The 17,060-nt window shown below is 42.4% G+C and overlaps 2 protein-coding genes across 3 annotated transcripts in view; one reads left to right on the top strand and one right to left on the bottom strand.

The window, feature by feature from the left end:
- Positions 1 to 17,060, bottom strand: part of nherf4b (NHERF family PDZ scaffold protein 4b) — a 350,895-nt gene that overhangs the window by 34,187 nt on the left and 299,648 nt on the right. The window lies entirely within an intron of this gene.
- The window catches only part of cltca (clathrin, heavy chain a (Hc)), a 35,327-nt gene that overhangs the window by 14,700 nt on the left and 3,567 nt on the right, over positions 1 to 17,060 (top strand). For both annotated transcript variants that reach the window (XM_085173982.1, XM_085173981.1), the window contains exons 3-26: positions 771 to 1,039; positions 1,197 to 1,358; positions 1,436 to 1,549; positions 2,065 to 2,238; positions 4,038 to 4,235; positions 4,332 to 4,532; positions 5,156 to 5,308; positions 5,462 to 5,584; positions 7,385 to 7,522; positions 7,610 to 7,774; positions 7,888 to 8,068; positions 9,166 to 9,329; positions 10,381 to 10,506; positions 10,591 to 10,733; positions 12,101 to 12,335; positions 12,439 to 12,561; positions 12,644 to 12,789; positions 13,879 to 14,062; positions 14,153 to 14,345; positions 14,546 to 14,703; positions 14,792 to 15,064; positions 15,197 to 15,514; positions 16,674 to 16,805; positions 16,902 to 17,012. In XM_085173982.1, coding sequence (XP_085030108.1) covers positions 771 to 1,039; positions 1,197 to 1,358; positions 1,436 to 1,549; positions 2,065 to 2,238; positions 4,038 to 4,235; positions 4,332 to 4,532; positions 5,156 to 5,308; positions 5,462 to 5,584; positions 7,385 to 7,522; positions 7,610 to 7,774; positions 7,888 to 8,068; positions 9,166 to 9,329; positions 10,381 to 10,506; positions 10,591 to 10,733; positions 12,101 to 12,335; positions 12,439 to 12,561; positions 12,644 to 12,789; positions 13,879 to 14,062; positions 14,153 to 14,345; positions 14,546 to 14,703; positions 14,792 to 15,064; positions 15,197 to 15,514; positions 16,674 to 16,805; positions 16,902 to 17,012 — 4,184 coding nt within the window. The remainder of the gene's footprint in view (positions 1 to 770; positions 1,040 to 1,196; positions 1,359 to 1,435; positions 1,550 to 2,064; positions 2,239 to 4,037; positions 4,236 to 4,331; positions 4,533 to 5,155; positions 5,309 to 5,461; positions 5,585 to 7,384; positions 7,523 to 7,609; positions 7,775 to 7,887; positions 8,069 to 9,165; positions 9,330 to 10,380; positions 10,507 to 10,590; positions 10,734 to 12,100; positions 12,336 to 12,438; positions 12,562 to 12,643; positions 12,790 to 13,878; positions 14,063 to 14,152; positions 14,346 to 14,545; positions 14,704 to 14,791; positions 15,065 to 15,196; positions 15,515 to 16,673; positions 16,806 to 16,901; positions 17,013 to 17,060) is intronic.

The raw sequence follows: 17,060 nt of genomic DNA, 5'->3' as shown, positions 1-17,060 counted from the left end.
GCTTTTCTGACACAAGGTAAAAAGTGAAGAAGTCCCACTGCTTCTTAGTAAAGCTTTAGCTTCTCAAATTAACCCTAACTAATAATACAGAAAATGCAGGTGAGTGAACTTTCTTCTAATTGTTTCAAATATGTTTGAAACATTCCAAATATTTATTATTTTTAGCACACTATTTAATATTCAAAACACCGTACTCACTAGTCTGTTCTCTAATCTAGAATGACTTGTACTAAGAAAGAGGTAGGCATGTATCGAACCATTCGGTGACGGTCGGCACCTCTAATCCTTCATTAATTTTGTCACACGTGGAAAATGACCTTTCTCAATAATTGTATTCATGTTGATAATTCTTCATGCAGTCAGAGGCAGTAAGCAGAAGTGTTTTTATTGGCTTCCATTGATGCACCATTTGGTTTATAATATAAATTTGTATGCACTTAAGTTCACGTTGAGCCTATCGCACCTTTTGTATTCTGGATATAAATTCACTTTCTCCTTTTTTCTCTCACTACACTTCATATGACAAAAATTGCAAAATGCAGCTTGTTCGATGTTTTTCATCTTATCAGTTGTGGCATTGTTGCTTGATGACCTCTGTGCCATCAAAACAACATTTCAAATTTCTTGTCTCTTCAAAAAAGAAAAACGGTGTGCTTATTTTCCTATGGGAGGTTTTTGTGTGCGTCTCTCTGTGTGCGCAGACTCGCTCTTATCATGAGCTGTAACATTCTCCTGTGGCCTGGTTCCTGCCCTGTTTCTCCCCCTTGTAGCTGCCAAAACTCTTCAGATCTTTAACATTGAGATGAAGAGCAAGATGAAGGCGCACACCATGACCGACGATGTTACCTTTTGGAAGTGGATCTCTCTTAACACAGTTGCACTTGTGACTGACAATGCCGTCTACCATTGGAGCATGGAGGGTGACTCACAGCCTGTGAAAGTCTTTGACCGGCACTCTAGCCTGGCAGGCTGCCAGATCATCAACTACCGCACCGATGCCAAGCAGAAGTGGCTCCTGCTCATCGGCATCTCAGCTCAGGTAGTTTGTTCTGCATGTGTTCTGGTTTAACAAAAAACAAAGCCAAGGTTCGTAATCCATGGTCGAAGCACGTCAGTCACAAGGAATATGCATTCATAATTACCTTATGCATGTTTATATCTATCATTCTGGTGGGGGGGGTTGTTTTTTCTTTCAGCAAAATCGAGTGGTGGGAGCCATGCAGCTGTACTCTGTTGAGAGAAAAGTTTCTCAGCCCATTGAAGGCCACGCTGCCAGCTTCGCCCAGTTTAAGATAGAAGGCAATGCAGAAGAGTCAACTCTGTTCTGCTTCGCTGTCAGAGGCCAGGCTGGAGGGAAGGTGACTGGTTTTTACAAACATAACTGTGAAAAGTGATTCTCTCGTATGGTTTTGTTACAAATGTTTTGTCCTCATAGTTGCACATCATTGAAGTGGGAACCCCACCAACTGGTAACCAGCCATTTCCTAAGAAAGCAGTGGATGTCTTCTTCCCTCCAGAAGCCCAGAATGACTTCCCTGTAGCCATGCAGGTATGTTTGTAACTGAGCAGCTGGCTTTAACAGACTGGAATCAGTAGCATGAAAGGTAGTGCTAGGTTGGCAAAACTGTAGTTTATCAGTGTTTTCAAAGACCAGTTTGGCTGATGTTTTTGTTTTTTTAATTGTTCATCATTTCTCTTTTACTGACAAGGAAATCACTGTTAGAATAACTTTCTTTATAGAGCGCCAAATCACAATAACAGTTGTCTCCGGGTGCTTAACCACCAGACCATTTGTCCACCAAATAGTGATGTATAACCAACATCAGCCGCTATGGTTGCTAAATGTCATCTTATTTGCTGGTAGGCCCATATTTTTCATCATGGCTGGTCATCCGTGTATGTTACACACATGAAACCCACACTGTCAAAAGCAAGTTTGATTTCTGCAGGCGTCCCTGACCTCTCACTGAACTCAGAAATACATTTTGAGTAGGTGCTGTTTTGGTGATGTTTCAGATAGCAATACACAGCTTTATGTAACGTCACTGAATTGATTTTTGACAGATAAGCTCCAAGCACAATGTGGTTTTCCTCATTACCAAATATGGCTACATCCATCTCTATGACTTGGAGACTGGCACCTGCATCTACATGAACCGCATCAGTGGAGAGACCATCTTTGTCACCGCTCCACATGAGGCCACCTCAGGCATCATTGGGGTCAACAGGAAGGGGCAGGTAAGCATGTCATGATGTGCTAATTCTAACTGCTCATGGAAATTAAAGTGATGCTGGAGTTGCTGTCTTGTTCATGTCGAAACGGAACGTGAAACCGAATATTTTCCACTCAGTTTCCTAAAAATCTGTATATAATATATCATAATATCTTCATTTATAGTTCAATTTTTCTATTTAAATCTTGTTTCATCTCTAGTCCTAGTAATATCCAGCAAATATGACGCAGGGCAACAACAAACATCAGCTGACAGCAGCATCTCTTTGTTTGTCTGTTGTCATCAGGCAGGTTCACTTCGCCAGGAGTCATTATAAATAATCCAAGGTGTAGTGTTTCACGTACAGAAAGCAGCGACTGTTGCGTCTTACTGCTTTTCTGAAGCAGAACCAGAGAAGAGAACTGGATACAGCCAGCTGATGAATAATGATCCAGCCAGGCCACACACCACATGAATAATTGAGCGCAGAGAGGAAAGCTGATCTCAGACTGTGACAGATCTCACAGTCTGCCAGAGCATTGCCTTTCTGTGTGTGTGTGTGTCTGTGTGTGTGTGTGCGTGCATCACAAGCACACAGAGACAGTGATCTGAGAGAGAATAGGCCACTGTCTGCGCCACTTACTGATTCTGGTTAACTGGGTTGGTTACCAGCAAAATTAGTAATTGGATACTGAGTAATAAATTACTCCAGTGCTATATACTTCCATCAAGTAGCCAGGTGAAAGGAAAATTGGTCTCAACTAGACTAGCAGCATAATGTTTACTGGGGGCGGTTAAATCAACAACCATATTTTTATGGAAATGTTGGAGTAGAAAAACAGCACATCATTATTACCTCGTAAACATTTCAGGTGGGAAAACATCACATTATCATACAGTGCTAAGATATTGAGCTCATGAATGTAAAATCAGTGAGTGCATGCTCTATCCTGGCCTGTCAGTGACATGCATTGATTATAGGTGCAGCACTGAACTGCTGCACAGAAACCCGACAGGGGTGGAGGAGGTAACATGGAGAATTTAAATGACAGAGCTCGGGTGGAAAAAGGCCCGTGTCCCATCAGTGTGTGATGCAGAGTGGGAAGCACATCCTGCTGCTCTCTGTCAGTGTAGATCCTCTCGGTAGTGTCTGCCTGAAATGAGTTTTGCTTTTTGTTCTTGGTGGATCTGTCTCAGCTAGGTTTATCACTTCATACTTGATATGTTTTCCTAGCATTTAGGAACAAAATGTTAGGCCACCCTGGGGTTAGTGTGCAGCTGGTCTCCCTCATGATAGTAATTATCTGACTTTAATATCAGCCTCTACAAGCGTACTCTCCTCTGGACACATGTAGTGCGCACTGAGCAGAACACAGGATGAACACGAGGAAACCTTTTGTTAAACTCCTTTTTTGTTTATTTTCATGTATTTACGTTTCCACATTGCTTCCATTTAGTCCAGTAACATTACAGTAAGTAATCCTGCTTGAGTAGTTGGCAGACTTCACACACAAGCCCTGTGTTACACTGAGCCACTAAAATAACATTTGCATTTATATCCCAGGGCTAGACGGAGTTTAATTTCATTGCACATACTTAAATTTAACATCTTGACTACTGATTTATTTATTTTTGGTTACCTGACAAAAGTGTATTGAATCATGCCTCTGTGGTCATAATGTATCTAAGATGAGCTCAAGTACAAAAGACTGTTTTTCCAATCAACGTTTCATTGTGTATTTGACCAAATCTGTGAATCTGCTCCACATGCCTGACCTTCACAGATTGACTTGGACTTTAAAAATGTCTTTTCCTGTGGCACAGGTTCTGTCTGTCTGTGTGGAAGAGGAAAACATCATTCCCTACATCACCAACGTGCTGCAGAATCCAGATCTGGCTCTCCGCTTAGCTGTCCGCAACAACCTCACGGGAGCCGAAGAGCTGTTTGCACGCAAGTTCAACAACCTGTTTGCTGCTGGCAACTACTCCGAGGCCGCCAAGGTTGCTGCTAACGCACCAAAGGTACATTAGTGACTTTCATGGTCTTTTACTGCCCGTTTTGTCTTTTATCATTGCTTTATGGCTTTTCTCATATTCTGCTGACATTTCTTCACTCAGGGCATCCTGCGCACTCCAGATACCATCCGTCGTTTCCAGAGTGTTCCCACTCAGCCTGGCCAAACCTCCCCCTTGCTGCAGTACTTTGGTATCCTGTTAGACCAGGGCCAGCTCAATAAGTTTGAGTCCCTGGAGCTTTGCAGGCCTGTCCTCCAGCAGGGGCGAAAGCAGCTTTTGGAAAAGTGGTTGAAGGAAGACAAGGTACTGTACATCCATCTAAGCGCCAGCTCGCAGGAAGTCGCTCTTCCTGAGCTGCCTGTTATGTTTACACAACTTGCCTGTTATCTTGGATCAAGCAAGGATCACGTGATATGCAAGGAATTTAGGAAGTCCCCTTCAGAAACTTTGAATCTACAAATTCTCCATGGTTAAGAAAAAAGTGAATTATGCATTTGAGTTGATTTTCATTCACTTAATATTTGCTATATTTTCTATATCAGTGGAGAACCAATCCCAACAGCCTTAGAGAAGTCCATCAAGAGTCCATCAAAGTGTTAATACTATAATCTAGATCAGATCTCTAATCCCTAAACCTAACCAAGGAAGGTAAAAAGAAACTAAAATCTGGCAGAACAGCTTGTGATAAAACAACAATGTGTCCCGCTGGTAAAGTTTCTGCCTTTCCTCAGCCATCCCTCAAGACTTTATTAGAAGCAGTGCATTGTCAGGGATTGTAACATCGAGTCCTTTTACTGAAACGGTGTTAAGATTTTTTTATTGTCATACATTTATTATTTGCATTTAAACAATGTTTTTTTTGGTTGTTGTTGTTGTTTTCTCATAATTGTCTCTCTTAAACGTCTGATGCTTCTTGTGTATTCCAGTTGGAGTGTTCTGAAGAACTGGGTGACTTGGTGAAGGCGGTGGATCCTACCTTGGCTCTCAGTGTGTACCTGAGGGCCAATGTTCCCAACAAGGTCATTCAGTGCTTTGCAGAGACTGGTCAGTTTCCTAAGATTGTCCTGTACGCCAAAAAGGTATGTCTAAGATTGCATTTGGCCATTACTTTTAATTATCTGTACTCTGGATTTTATTTATTTTTTAATCTAGTTTAATGAAATTGGTTCTGACCATTAAGTTGAGTGGAGAGAGCTTGTTGGTTATTGTGGCATTTTCTTTCTTTGTTCCAGGTCGGCTACACACCAGACTGGATCTTTCTGCTCAGGAATGTGATGCGGATCAATCCAGAACAGGGCCTGCAGTTCGCACAGATGCTAGTCCAAGATGAAGAGCCACTGGCTGACATTACACAGGTAGGATATGAAGGATATGTAGTGATGCAGCATGTTTTTATTTTTGATACAGTAGTTCAACAGAGTTATTATTTTATTTTGAAATTGTGTTATGTGACCTTGAGGTCACTTAATTATCACTTTCTCTGTGATTAACCAGTCAGCCTGAATGTAAACAGAATTTTTAAATGCAGAATGAGTTTACAGTTACAACAGTTACTATGCAGACTTTATTTGCAGTAGGCATGGTTGCAAACCGTATATGTGTGAAGTTAGAGAAGCATGCGCGCTTCATGTTGTTTTCATGTTTATTTGTCAAGTACTTGGTAACAAATAAACAACTGACCAATACAAAGGACAATAGTTGTTGTTGTGCTCTGGAGCCTCCGTGATCTCAGTGCAGGGGCACATTAAGCAGTTCTCTGGCTGCCGCAGGTCAGTGTTTCTCTAGCTAGCAACAGAGCAACAAGGACTGCTGTCACCAGCTGCAGTTCAAGGAGGTGGAGTTAGCTGTATTTGGCCACAGAACCAGAGCCTCTCTGGGATGGGCTGAGAAAGACATTGAGGACCAGTACAACAACAACCCGGCCACACAGCAAGGAGTGCAGGACAAGAAGGGTAGCTGGGTAGCATTAGCCGAACTTTCAAAGTAAAGGCACGGGTGGTTCAGTAGTAAATTGAAAAGGATGTCATCATTCTGTTAGGCAGAAATGACAACTAAAAAAAATACTATTTGGTGTTTATTATTGTGTCATATACTTATGCCTGCCTACTTCAGTGTGGAAAACACTGAATAAGTTTATTGAGCACAAGTATTAGAGATGGCACGATACCACTTTTTTATGTCCAATACAATATCATAAATTTGGATATCTGCTGATACCGATATGACTCTGATATAGTGTTTTTTAATCAATAAAACTGTTTTTTTTTTTTAAATATCTTGTTCATACTCAAGTTTTAAAAAACAAACCACTAAAGCTATTCTGTTAAACCTGTATGCACAAACACACTGCACCCAAAATATTTCATAGTTCAGCAAAACTGAGCTAATAAACTTAAACCTGCTCCATCCTCCCTATTCTGGTATTTTAAAGAGTATTTAGCAGAAATATTAAGCAACCAAACTAATAGGGTTGCCAACTCCCAGCAAAAATAATAGGAAACCAGTTTTGTGAGGTGCTTTTTTTGATATTTAATGGATCGGGCTACATTTTTTATTTCTCTCCGATATCTGATCCAGTAATTTAGGTCCGTATCGGAGCGATACGTAATATCGATCGGTCCATCCCTAATAAGTAATAATATACTAGTTTATAATGGTGGAAAACACTGAACAAGTTTATTGAGCACGTTTATGTTTCTAAATCTTGCCTTTCACATGGTATAAAGGAAATTCACATCTTCCTTTACTTCCTGCCTGTGCATAACCTCCGTGCTGCAAGTGTCAACCGCTGACACAGCTCGTGTTCCTAAAGTGCAACAGAGCAGGTGATAGGAACACAAACCATTGCATCACAGGCAGGTTTTTTATTTTTAAACAGTTACTGTATTCAGACAACTTTCACTTGTCTTTGCAACCTGTCTAAAAGCTTTAGAGAACTGTGTGGGCTGCATTCCTCACATTTAATCCTTTAAGTGGTGCCGAACAGACTGCTGACAAGAATGTTGGGTTTATATGAAAGGTAAAAGCTACAGTAAATAAGTGCTGCCATATTTGATACAAACAGGCCTTTTTTGTTGTTTTTTAATACTTCTCAGCTGTACAAGTGTAGTCTAATTTTTGGTTTATTTCTTACCCGTGGTTCTGTTTTTGTCCAGATTGTGGACGTGTTTATGGAGTACAACCTGATTCAGCAGTGCACATCATTCCTTCTGGATGCCCTGAAAAACAACAGACCCTCAGAAGGACCACTCCAGACTCGCCTGCTGGAGATGAACCTCATGCATGCACCACAGGTAGACCAATATGCACACACTTGAATAAATGAAATCCATTTGTTAAGCGTGAATCACTGTTTTCTAATGATTCGTCTCATGGTGTAGGTTGCTGATGCAATCCTGGGCAACCAGATGTTCACCAACTATGATCGTGCCCACATTGCCCAGCTGTGTGAGAAAGCTGGACTCCTGCAGAGAGCACTAGAGCACTACACTGACCTGTATGACATCAAGCGTGCTGTGGTGCACACACACCTGCTCAACCCAGAGGTAGGCTTCACTTACCTACACAGTCAAAGTGTTTTCCCATCTGGCAAATGTGTCATTGCTTGTTGTAGATTGTACAGCCTCTGAATTAACCTTTTTCCCCACACAACCTCCAGTGGTTGGTGAACTACTTTGGCTCATTGTCAGTGGAAGATTCTCTGGAGTGCCTCAGGGCCATGCTCTCAGCGAACATCCGCCAGAACCTGCAGATCTGCGTCCAGGTGGCGTCCAAGTACCATGAACAGCTCACCACACAGGCTCTCACTGAACTCTTTGAGTCCTTCAAGAGCTTTGAAGGTGAGACATAAAAATTCATACTTAACATTCTGATGCGGCGACCGTGGCTCAGGGGGTTGGGAAGCGTATCTGTAACCGGAAGGTCGTCGGTTCGATCCCGGGGCTCCCTGTCCTTGTGTCCTTGGGCAAGACACTTTACCCTACCGCCCACTGGTGTTGGCCAGAGGCAGCCTCGCGCGATATGGCAGCCTCGCTTCTGTCAGTCTGCCCCAGGGCAGCTGTGGCTACAACTGTAGCTGCCTCCACCAGTGTGTGAATGTGAGAGTGAATGAATAGTGGCATTGTAAAGTGCTTTGGGTGCCTTGAAAAGCGCTATATAAATCCAATCTATTATTATTATTATTCTTTATTATCAGTAATCCATAATCCAGCCAATACAAATAGCTCACTTGTACCTACTGCTCTACATGGTTTTTAGGGTTTTCCATTAGATGGTAGTACCTGCTACCAGGTACTTCTTTAAGCAATCTGGATGTGTGATGTCAGCAGACTACATGCCACTGCTTGGCTAGTCAGTGGCATTACACAACGAGTCATGAAATCATCTCCTTCACCAAAATCAAAATTGCCATTTTGAAACCCAGTAATAAGGGACAAGCATTTTAGATGGTACTCGATTATCAGGGAAGACGAGACAAGTCGATCTGAGTAGGTACTAATAGAAAAGGGCTGTAATGAAACTGATGGAAAACCCAGTTCAGTTAATGAGGAAGTATTGAAAAGTCATTGAAATAGTCATGATTTGTTTTATAGAACTGCATCAGTTTGACTGAAATATTTCTGTAATAAGACGAGCTGCTGGAGAAGCATTTGGCTCGTCTCTTTCGTTACTGTTGCTATCACCTCCTAACCCTGTACTCGGGTAGATGTTGCTCAGCTATCAGTCAGATATGTAGGCCAGAACAGAGGCAGGACGATCGATAAATAGTGCAGGATGCTCTGGAGGTGAACTAGTGCAGCTCATCTGTAGTGACTGGAGTAATAGAGCATAAAGGTGCGGTAAACTAATTGGGGAAGAACAATATTTTAATGTCAGGAATGTCCCTATCCACTTGGATCCCATTTGAAGCTTAATTTTAACTGTGTGTTCCCCTCAGGTTTGTTCTATTTCCTGGGCTCTATTGTAAACTTCAGTCAGGATCCTGAAGTTCACTTCAAATACATCCAAGCTGCCTGCAAGACGGGCCAGATCAAAGAGGTGGAAAGGATCTGCAGAGAGAGCAACTGCTACGATCCTGAGCGTGTCAAGAACTTCCTCAAGGTAGTGACGGGGATGACTGCAGCGATCGAACACTGACACAAGCAGCTTTTATGACTTTGACTCTTTTTTAATTTTTGTTATTCTTTTACCCTCGCCCGTTATTTCTCAGTTTCTCAGTTGGTTCCTACTGGTGCTTGTTTGTAAACTGTAACGCTGTCAGAACTTTATCAGTAGTTTTATGAATTTAATGTTGGGCTGATCAAAAGTTTAAACTCCTGAAATCTCTATTTTATAATCAGACGTTGCTTACAGTGCTTAGTCTGTCTTTATATTTGATAGAAAAGCCACATTGACAGTTTACCTGTATTTGTTGCAAATTGTTCACCCAGCAGTGCTGATGGCAGTCAATTATCTTTTGTCCTTTTCCTCTTTTCTTTGGAATGGCAGGACATGTATCAGGTAAATCTATTCCTCCCCACAGTGCAGGATCCATTCCCTGCTTTTCTTTCACCCCTTTCCCATTATTTTCAGACACATGATTGAAACTGGGATTTGTATGGAGGCGTATATGTTTATACACCACAGTCCATACACCTACTGGGGTGTATCTATGTATAGCCAGTGATTATTAACTTTACATAGTCGTAGTCATTCGTTGGCTCCTGTGTGTGCAGGTAACGGTGACCGTGTTAGGCTCCTTTACTTCACATTTAAACACAGTTTGTGTTGTGTGTAATCTTGTAAGGAGCTTTTTTTCCAGTGCAGCATGTTGTTGGCTAGTCGTGTCAAGATGCACAATCCCAGTTTTGTTTGTTAAATCCTGTGGATGGCAGCAGTGTTTCAGTACTGCTTAGTGAGAACTGGCATCTCTGCTTATTAGTATGAAGGAAGTTTATTGTTCTTTAGTGCGAAACACAGCTAGCCTCCCTAGCTAACAAAGCCGCTTGATTTTGTTTCGATGTGGTTTTTTTAACTGTCCTGATACTTTTAAATAACAGTTTCATTTTTTAGTGATTATAATTATAGAGGGCAGAAACCAAACCAATCTAAACATTCGACTGTGTACAGATTCACTGACTACACTCTCTTCCCATTACTCTGTGATGCACAGGAAGCCAAACTAACCGACCAGCTCCCACTCATCATCGTCTGTGACCGTTTCGACTTTGTCCACGACCTGGTCCTCTACCTGTACCGCAACAACCTGCAGAAATACATTGAGATCTATGTTCAGAAGGTAAGAGTCAACACAGAGACATTTAGTTTTCAGAGCACCGTTCATTCACAGATCAAGGAGATTTATTGTGAAACCTTTGCTTAGGTAAACCCGAGCCGTCTGCCTGTGGTGGTTGGTGGCCTCTTAGATGTGGACTGCTCTGAGGATGTCATCAAGAGTCTGATCCTGGTTGTCAGAGGACAGTTTTCCACGGATGAACTGGTTGCTGAGGTGGAAAAGAGGAACAGGTGCTGCACACATTCAACTTATGTTATTTTCTAAAACATAATTAATTTTTACCTGACACTTATTCTTCAGTGTAATTCAGGGAGCTGTATGGACGTTAACGAGTGAATATTAGGAGGGAAACTGTGATGCAGATGTGTTTACTGCTTCTTTTGGAGCTAACCCCCTAACCCTTTTGTCCAAAAACTTTTTTTAATCATTTGAAATAAAAATTTATATATTAGGGGTGCAACGATACACAAAATTCACAGTTCGGTTCGATACTTTGGTGTCACGGTTCGATATTTTTTCGATACAAAAAAATGTTAATTCCTTTTTAATTTGTCATTTATTAAAATTATAAATATATATTTTAACTCAAAAGTACAGTTTTTAAATGTAATGTTGCTGAAACAACAAAGTAATAAAATAATAAATCTATCTGATGGAGAAATCCCTCATCTTTGGAAAAGAGTTTATTACAGAGAAATGTCTCTTTCCAAAATAAAAGCTCTACTATACGCTTCTTCTGGGCTATATTCTCAGCAGCATATTAAACATATCAGGTCCCCATAAGGAGAATCATGTGCTAACGGCTGTCTAAATGACTCGGCTAAAGTTTGTAGCATGCGTGCTTGTTGTTTTTGTCTGCTTCCACTTGTCTTTGCACGAGGATGATGTCGGAGTAAATGTGCAGTCATATTCGTTGTGTTCCCACTAGTGCTGTCAGCGTTAATCTGAAATGACGTTAACGCCACAACACGGCAAATCTCCGTTAACGAGCTACCGCGGATCGCCCTGTGCATGGGGCTGGACGGCGTCAACACGTTAACGAGCTAACTGTGCTAACGAGCTAGTTCCCACCAATGTAATTGAGCATTGCGTGGCACATCCAACATACTGTTTTACTTTTGTCCATGACGCGCTTACCTTCAGGGTCATACGTCACACGAAGACCAAAATAGTTCCAAACGCCAGATCTGAATGAGGGTGGGGGAGGTTCAATTTGCCATGTTGCAACTAGCTTAGCTTCTGTCTTGCTAGCTTGCCCTGCGCTCAGTGGATCTGCGCTCGACAGTGCAGCCTAGGCGGAGTAGTCGAACGCAGATCCACTGAGCGCTCAACACAGACAGCACCGTCAGAAGAAAAGTTGATAAAATAAATTTAAAATTTTGTATTGTTCGATACATATGCGTACTGAACCGAAAGCACTGTATCGAACGGTTCAATATCGATACGAGTATCGTTGCACCCCTAATAAACATATATATGATTTATATTTGTATAACTGTATTACTCATAATTTACAGCTTACTGAAACTAGATTTGACCCAAGCATCAAAGCTGTAAACGTAGCCAGGGGTAGTTCTGACATCTGCTGTCCTTACAGGCTGAAGCTGCTCCTGCCCTGGCTCGAGTCTCGTATCCATGAAGGCTGTGAAGAGCCAGCAACCCACAATGCTCTGGCCAAGATCTACATTGACAGCAACAACAACCCTGAACGCTTCCTGAGGGAAAACCCTTACTATGACAGCCGCGTGGTGGGAAAGTACTGTGAGAAGAGAGACCCCCATTTGGCATGTGTAGCTTATGAGAGAGGACAGTGTGACCAGGAGCTGATCAATGTGAGCAAGATGATTTGATGCCACAAGTTTCAGCCTCTCCAGTTCTGTTGTTGTGAACTTAACTGTAGCACAAAGCGCTGTAATTCTGTCTTTCTTCCGTCAGGTCTGCAATGAGAACTCCCTCTTCAAAAGCTTGTCTCGCTACCTTGTACGACGCAGAGACCCTGATCTGTGGGCCAGCGTGCTGCTGGAGACCAATCCCTTCAGGCGACCACTTATTGATCAGGTACGCACACAAGTTTTGTGGGTTTTTAATCCCCCTGCCCGCCAGCACTGCTTCTCTAAGCTTACTTACTTTGTGCTGTCAGGTGGTGCAGACGGCACTGTCAGAAACCCAGGACCCAGAGGAGGTTTCGGTCACAGTCAAGGCTTTCATGACTGCTGACTTGCCCAACGAGCTCATTGAGCTGCTGGAGAAGATTGTGTTGGATAACTCAGTCTTCAGTGAACACAGGTATTTACCAGTGCTGTACTGTTCATCCACAGTTATTTTAAAACTGCACAGAAATCCTGAGATTAGGGCTGGGCGATATATCGAGTTTAAAAAAAATATCGATATATTTTCATACGAGATATAAGATGTGACAATATCTTTTATATCGATATAGTCTGTTACGTTATAATTATAGTTGTGGAGCCACAAGTTTGCCTCTCTTTTGTCCACTTTTGTCTTTACGCAACGTTACTCGGCCTCGCCTCTCCTTCACTGAGCACAACTCCCCCTCCTCCCCCATCGCTTCACCTGCAGGCAGCGACAAGATGGACACGGCAAATCTCTGTTAGCGAGTTATGGGGCTGGACGGCGTCAACGTGTTAGCGAGCTAACCGCGCTAACCACGCTAACGCCATGCAGCCCAGAGGCGCTGCACGGCCTAAAATCCTTTCATTTTCTCAAAAGTTGACAGCGCGCCTTATGTATGAATTCTGGTTGTGCTTACTGACCACGAACCGATTTTATGTGGAACACGGCGCTCAGCAAAGTCAAAAAAAATGTTTTAGTACGACACCGCTTGATGGATTGTCGGAGCATTACGGCTATCGTAGTCTGGAGCCTCGCGAAGTGATACATACTGTGCTTCAACGTAATATTACCGTATTGTGTGTGTATAAGGGCCATATAGAGGATTTCAAACTCAAGGCTGTTAGTCACGAACTTGGGAACAGAGCAGCTGTGAAATCTGTCTTTGTTATTATGCTTTGCGTCTGTTAGTTTACATTTTGACTGCACAATTGTGAGCTCTTTGTTATGCACAAAAACAACATTGTTTTCTTTTATTTATGGAGCATTATTATTTAATAAATGCTCATAATTTATTTTTGAGTAATTTCTTCATGTAAATTATGCTGTAGGTAAATAAAAATGCCTGTGTGACATCTGGGACACAGTGTGACTAAGAACTCTCGTTTTGTTCTTAACTTATGGCTTTAAAAAAATATCGAGATATATATCTTATATCGCCACCCAGCTAAAAAATATCAAGATATGAATTTTGGGTCATATCGCCCAGCCCTACCTGAGATCATCTTTTTCTTTCTCCCACAGAAATCTGCAGAACCTGTTGATCTTGACGGCCATCAAGGCTGACCGTACTCGAGTGATGGAATATATCAGCAGGCTAGATAACTATGACGCCCCTGACATTGCAAACATTGCCATCAGCAATGAGCTCTTTGAGGAGGCCTTTGCCATCTTTAAAAAGTTTGATGTCAACACCTCTGCTGTGCAGGTCTGTTCTTATTTTCTCGACACTTGGACAAATAATCGTATTACCTGAAGAAGGTTTGATAATACTTCCTGTCTGCCTCCTGCCCCACAGGTGCTGATAGAGCATATTGGCAACTTGGACCGAGCCTATGAGTTTGCAGAGCGCTGCAATGAGCCCGCTGTGTGGAGCCAGCTGGCCAAGGCTCAGCTGCAGAAGGGCCTCGTTAAGGAAGCCATTGATTCCTACATCAAGGCTGATGACCCCTCTGCATACATGGAGGTGGTGCAGGCTGCTGATACGAGTGGTACGGAGAACGAGCTCACTCAATTAAAGTTGTGTGCTAGTGCCACTTTAATCGAAAGCAATTAATCAATCAATCAATTACATCGACTGTGTTATCGGGTCTTAGATGGCAGCCTGTGCAGGAGCTTTGCTTGTGCAGCAGATATCGAAGGATTACTGTGAAAACAGAGCAACAGCCTCATTAATGTAAATGTGTTGCAGGTAACTGGGAGGACTTGGTCAAATTCCTGCAGATGGCTCGTAAGAAGGCCCGCGAATCCTACGTAGAGACCGAGCTGATCTTTGCTTTGGCCAAAACCAATCGCCTTGCTGAACTTGAGGAGTTCATCAACGGGCCCAATAATGCTCACATTCAACAGGTTGAGCTCACTCTCACGCAGCTTTGCCTCTGACGAGCCGACGCGTCATCGATGAAATAACGTGTTTATTGTACTTTATTTGTTTTAGGTTGGTGACCGCTGCTATGATGAGAAAATGTATGAGGCCGCTAAACTGTTGTACAACAACGTTTCCAACTTTGGCCGTCTGGCTTCGACCCTGGTGCACCTCGGAGAGTACCAGGCTGCCGTGGACGGTGCCCGTAAGGCCAACAGCACCCGCACCTGGAAAGAGGTGTGCTTCGCCTGTGTGGACGGACAGGAGTTCAGACTGGCGCAGATGTGCGGTCTCCATATCGTCGTTCACGCCGATGAGCTGGAGGAGCTGATTAACTACTACCAAGTAAGAGATCGATGAGAAGCTTTATTGTCCTTAAAATAAATCCAGATGTTTGATTTTGAGTTGTGCAGCTCTCGTAGTTCAGCCCAAAAATGAGCAAACATTTGACGACCCATCGTTGTTGTTCTCTCTCAGGACCGTGGTTACTTTGAGGAGTTAATTACCATGCTGGAGGCCGCCCTGGGCCTGGAGCGCGCTCACATGGGGATGTTCACAGAGCTGGCCATTCTCTATTCCAAGTTCAAGCCCCAGAAGATGAGGGAGCATCTGGAGCTCTTCTGGTCAAGAGTTAACATCCCAAAGGTCCTGAGAGCAGCAGAGCAGGCTCACCTGTGGGCCGAACTTGTCTTCCTGTATGACAAATACGAGGAGTACGACAACGCCATCATCACCATGATGAACCACCCGACAGATGCCTGGAAGGAGGGCCAGTTCAAAGACATCATCACCAAGGTACCGTTTAATTGGATATCACAATCACGACTTGTTTTTCTTCCCAACAAGGATGCACAACGTGACCGTTTGTCTTACATTAACCCTTTAAAGCCGGTCAGAGCAGCACGCTCTGTTTTGCGTAACTATTTTTAAATCCCGGTAGCTCTGCAACCACGTGAGCTAGTGCAATAATTTTTTTTGCATATGAAACCGGAGGAGTTGTACTTACATCTTATGCCATCAGCTTGTCCTCGGTCACAGTTTCCTTCCACATATAGCTTTGCAAAAACTGCATAAAAAGCACTTGCAGCAACAAAAACATAATATTCCAGAAACACGCTTTGCTGATCCGATCAGCTGTTCATAACACTTCCTACGTCCATCAGCGCGAACTATCGCATGTCCGCCATGACCTGCCCGAAACCGGAAGTGACGTCATTTTCGCGGAAATGTAGTTTTTTACCATCAGGGCCTCATGAGCCTATACTGGTGTTTTTAAAAGTTATGTTTGACTTTATGACTTTCTGTGTGGTTTCTGGGATGCTTAGGACTCATATTGCACTGCTGGAAATAGTTTATTTTGATGCATATGCTGCTTTTTTGCAAATTTGCATTATAATATTTATTTTCGTTTTTCCTGCAGTATATAAAAATTGGTGTATTTCAAAAATAAAACTATGAAGACACTCAAATAAATTTCCTGTGGTGGGAAACTATTTTGTGCAACTTTTTTGTATTTACAGTTTTGAGGGATAAGCCTCTTAAATTTCTCTAACTAGAAATATATGTTAAAAAAACAAAAACGATTTTCAATTTTTTTGTAGTTTATTGCACTTTTTTGCAATTTATGTAATTACTATGCACTTAATGCGGACATATTATTAAAATCTGGGCTGTAATGGTTGTATTGATGTATAGCAACTTGAAATGCTCCCAAAAATGGCTCCACAGCATGTAAACATATAATATAAGCTCTGGCGGACTTGGTTCTATGGTAGGTCTTAAAGGGTTAATGTAGCAGTAAAATCTTGGATGGTCTGGTACGAGTCAAGCTAATTACAATTTTCCAGCAGTCGGCAAAAAACAGAAGACGATACGTTTATCTCCTAATGCATCGTTTTGTTTTTATTAAACAGATTTAGAAGCATGAAATAATTTCTCTCCTTCTTTGCTGTAGGTGGCCAACGTGGAGCTGTATTACAAAGCCATCCAGTTCTATCTGGAGTTCAAACCATTGTTACTGAACGATTTGCTCATAGTGCTTTCCCCCAGACTGGACCACTCGCGTGCCGTCAACTTCTTCACCAAGGTACATGTTGTTCCATGTCATGATTTAGATGCATCAGGCTGCTTTCCTCTGTGGGTCAAACTGGGCTGAGCACTGAGCGCACTCGTATGTTAACAGGTGAAACAGCTGCCTCTGGTCAAACCGTACCTACGGTCAGTACAGAACCACAACAACAAATCGGTCAACGAAGCACTTAACAACCTCTTCATCATAGAGGAGGACTATCAGGTGAGTAGCTGTGGATTCAGTTCAACGTTCTGTTATTTCAAAAACACC

The sequence above is a fragment of the Neolamprologus multifasciatus genome, chromosome 10 (genome assembly GCF_963576455.1).
Source record: "Neolamprologus multifasciatus chromosome 10, fNeoMul1.2, whole genome shotgun sequence".
Lineage (NCBI taxonomy): Eukaryota > Metazoa > Chordata > Actinopteri > Cichliformes > Cichlidae > Neolamprologus > Neolamprologus multifasciatus.
The sequence above is the reverse complement of the archived record's forward strand: the minus strand, read 5'-3'. Positions and strand labels throughout refer to the sequence as shown.